A 2,922-nucleotide genomic window follows, 5' to 3' on the forward strand; every position below is an offset into this window, starting at 1 on the left:
TTGGTTCTTTTTCGGACCGACAAACCATTCAGCGTTTGGTGTCTCTGGTGGTCCGGAAGGACCAGTTGCTTCTCAAGCAGACGTGTGACCACCAAACTACAACATGATGTCACTGAGGTGACCACCGAACTACAACATGACGTCACTGAGGTGACCACCGAACTACAACATGACGTCACGAGCCGCGGTGAAGAGCAAACCACCGCCACCGCCCCAGCCCTTCTCTCTGTTTTTACTCACCGCCGCTCAACGTTATTTCAGCTCCGGTGGTCACCTCACCACCGAAAATCCAGACTATGAATGAGCCTTTAGCCCCTGTTCTGGCGGTTGCCGTAGCCTCTTCGGTGGCAGTCCTTCCATTCGTCCCAGTCCCTGGCTTTCTGCAAGGCCTCCTCGTCGTCCTCCTCACCCTCATCAATCTGTATCTCCTCGGCTTCCTCCTGTTCCCTGGCCTCGGGGTCAGCGCGGTGTCTCCTGGGCGCCGCCAGCCCCCGATCGGGCAGGGCTCCGCGCGCGGCGTGCTGCTCATACCAGTCGTCCACGGTCATGGAGGGCTGGCTGGGGTAGCCGGCCCCGAACACCCGGGCCTGCGCGGCGCCTCTGGCGAGGACGAAAGGCCCGCCGGGGGGTCGGACCGGTCGGTTCGGCGCCGGCAGAGGAGGATTGTCGCGTTCGTCCGAAAAACGACCGCTCGATGACCTCCTCCTCCTCTTCTCGAGGAGCAGCGGCATCTCGCGGTCGATGCTCTCCACCTCCTCCAGCGCCAGCGCCACCCACCTCTGTGCGTGCAGGAGGTGGAAGTCGCGGACGTCACCGTCGTCGGCCCGCCCGCTCTCCACGGCGCCCCGCATGGCCGCGATCCTGGCCTCCGTCTCCTTCCGCTGCCGGTAGCGCTCCACCTTGGCCTGCCGCCTCTGTGCCGCCACCGCGGCCGTCGTCTCGCTCGCGACGAGTCTCTCTCCTCCGTCGCCAGAAGAGTCGTCGTCCTCCTCCTCGGACCTCCTCGGCATCGGGAACGTCGCCACTCCGTAGTCTCTGCACCGCCGGAGGAAGGCGTAGAAGTGCGCCCGGGCGCTCCGGACCGCCTCCAGCCGCGAGTCGTCGTCGCCCGTTGTCGTCGTTGGCGGCGTGCTGCCGCTGCCGACGAGCTTCATGGCGAGCGCCCCCTGCAGGGCTGGCAGCGGCAGGTACCGGAGGTCGGCCGTGGCCACCTCGTCCAGCGCCTCGTTGCTGCTGAACAGGCAGAGTCGCGACGCCATCTGTGACGCCTCCTCTAGCGCAGCCATGCCGCGGCGCACCTTCAGCTGTAGGACCGCCGATGATGCCCCTCCTCCTACTCCGGGCTCGTCTGGCGCACCGCAGGCGTCCACCTCCTCCAACGTCTCCCAGCCGTCTCGCAGCAGGTCGGACAGTTTCGGAGGCTCTTCGGAGGCGCCGGAGGAATGCGACGTCTGGATGCTGCTGCTGCCGTTGTCGTTGTCGTTTACGGAGTCGGACATTTTGCCTGCCTCCGCTCTTCCTGCACCCTGTTTTGACGGAGACGTCTCCTTTTCTTTTTCTTGCCTCGTGTTGCTGTATACGACAGTACTTTGCCCTTACTCTTTTATCTCTTAACCCGTAACTCTTAACACTTGACTGCTGTGCTGCCTCTGGCCGTCCGATTTCCCCCACACGAAATCCGTAAAGAAAGGTATGTTTCTATCTAAAGCAGTACCACGTGGACTACGTGGCTGCGCTTGACATACGCTGGTACCCTCGGGCCTTAACCTCGCACACAGCACACTGATAACTCTTCTGGCACCTTAAATGTCTTATGTCTTATGTCTTAAATGTCTTCTGTCATGAACTAATAAGTACATATACCAGCTGCTGTGCTCACCCACCTTATTACTAAATGCCTCTCGTACATAAATGGCCGGATGGGTACGTACGTAGCTGTGTAGACGCCTTGATGTCTTTCTTTGCTTTCCCTTATCTTTCTGTAAACAATCGGAACGATGGAGTGTTGTTGCACGGAAAAAACGAACTAATTTCACGCACCGTTGGACACCTGTAAACCGGCGATGTGACAATGAAGATGATACTGATTCTCTGGCCTTTGTTCCGTGGCAGCTGGAGGTCCCTTGGCATCAGTGAAAGGTCTTAAATCTTCCAAAATACGGTGATGATATGCCGTACGATTATAATAATAATATCCTGGTAGGATACATCAACATTGGATGCCACCTGCCGTGTAGCATTCGTGATTCGCGATGGAGATGGAGACTTCTTTTAATATATACCATTATTTGAACTGGTTGCCTAACAACGAGATTTGCCAATGACATCAGGTCTGACCATATTTGGTCATATTTTGTTCTTGTTGACTGACACGGATCCTTCGCACGCAAGGCCTCATGGGACACTGTGGAAACTCGTGGTATTACCTGGAGCATTGGTCCGTGGAACCCCAGGGGGTCCCTTGGGGAGGCTCCAGGGGGGAGTTCCCCGGCAAAATTGGTTAATGTGGCATCAGCAACCATTTTATCCACTTTCACCTTTTATACTTTGGCTAATCAAACGTATAGAAGATATGTGTCCCATTGCAGATCGGCTATTTTGAAATGGCCGAAATGTTTTATAGGGCTGAAGTGGTCAATGTATGTGTTGCAATATTAATCACGATCTACACAGTAACTAGTAACTAAAGTATAATATTTACCTCTGAGATCATGATGTAGTGGTCTATAGTGGAGTAAAAGTATTGAAAATTGGAACAACTCTAGTAAATAAAACAAATACCTCAAAATTGTACTTAAAGGACCACTTCACCACTTTTCAACCTATCTTCATATAATAGGTCCTCACTAATAATCCTGAAAAAATGGCGCAATCTTTTTCTACTCGGTCTGTGTCTCATAGGAGGGCTGTGGGCAGTTCAGA

The 2,922-nt window shown here is 54.8% G+C and overlaps 1 protein-coding gene across 1 annotated transcript; it reads right to left on the reverse strand.

Moving 5' to 3' along the window:
• Positions 1-308: 308 nt before the first annotated feature.
• LOC306918724 (immunoglobulin-binding protein 1-like) lies at positions 309-1,499 on the reverse strand (the record flags this gene model as incomplete). The annotated part of the gene is made up of 1 exon (XM_079531593.1): positions 309-1,499. The coding sequence occupies one exon, from the start codon at positions 1,497-1,499 to the stop codon at positions 309-311; it is 1,191 nt and encodes a 396-aa protein (XP_079387719.1).
• Between the last annotated feature and the right edge of the window lie 1,423 nt (positions 1,500-2,922).

The sequence above is a fragment of the Electrona antarctica genome (genome assembly GCF_951216825.1).
Source record: "Electrona antarctica genome assembly, contig: scaffold_470, whole genome shotgun sequence".
Taxonomy (NCBI): Eukaryota; Metazoa; Chordata; class Actinopteri; order Myctophiformes; family Myctophidae; genus Electrona; species Electrona antarctica.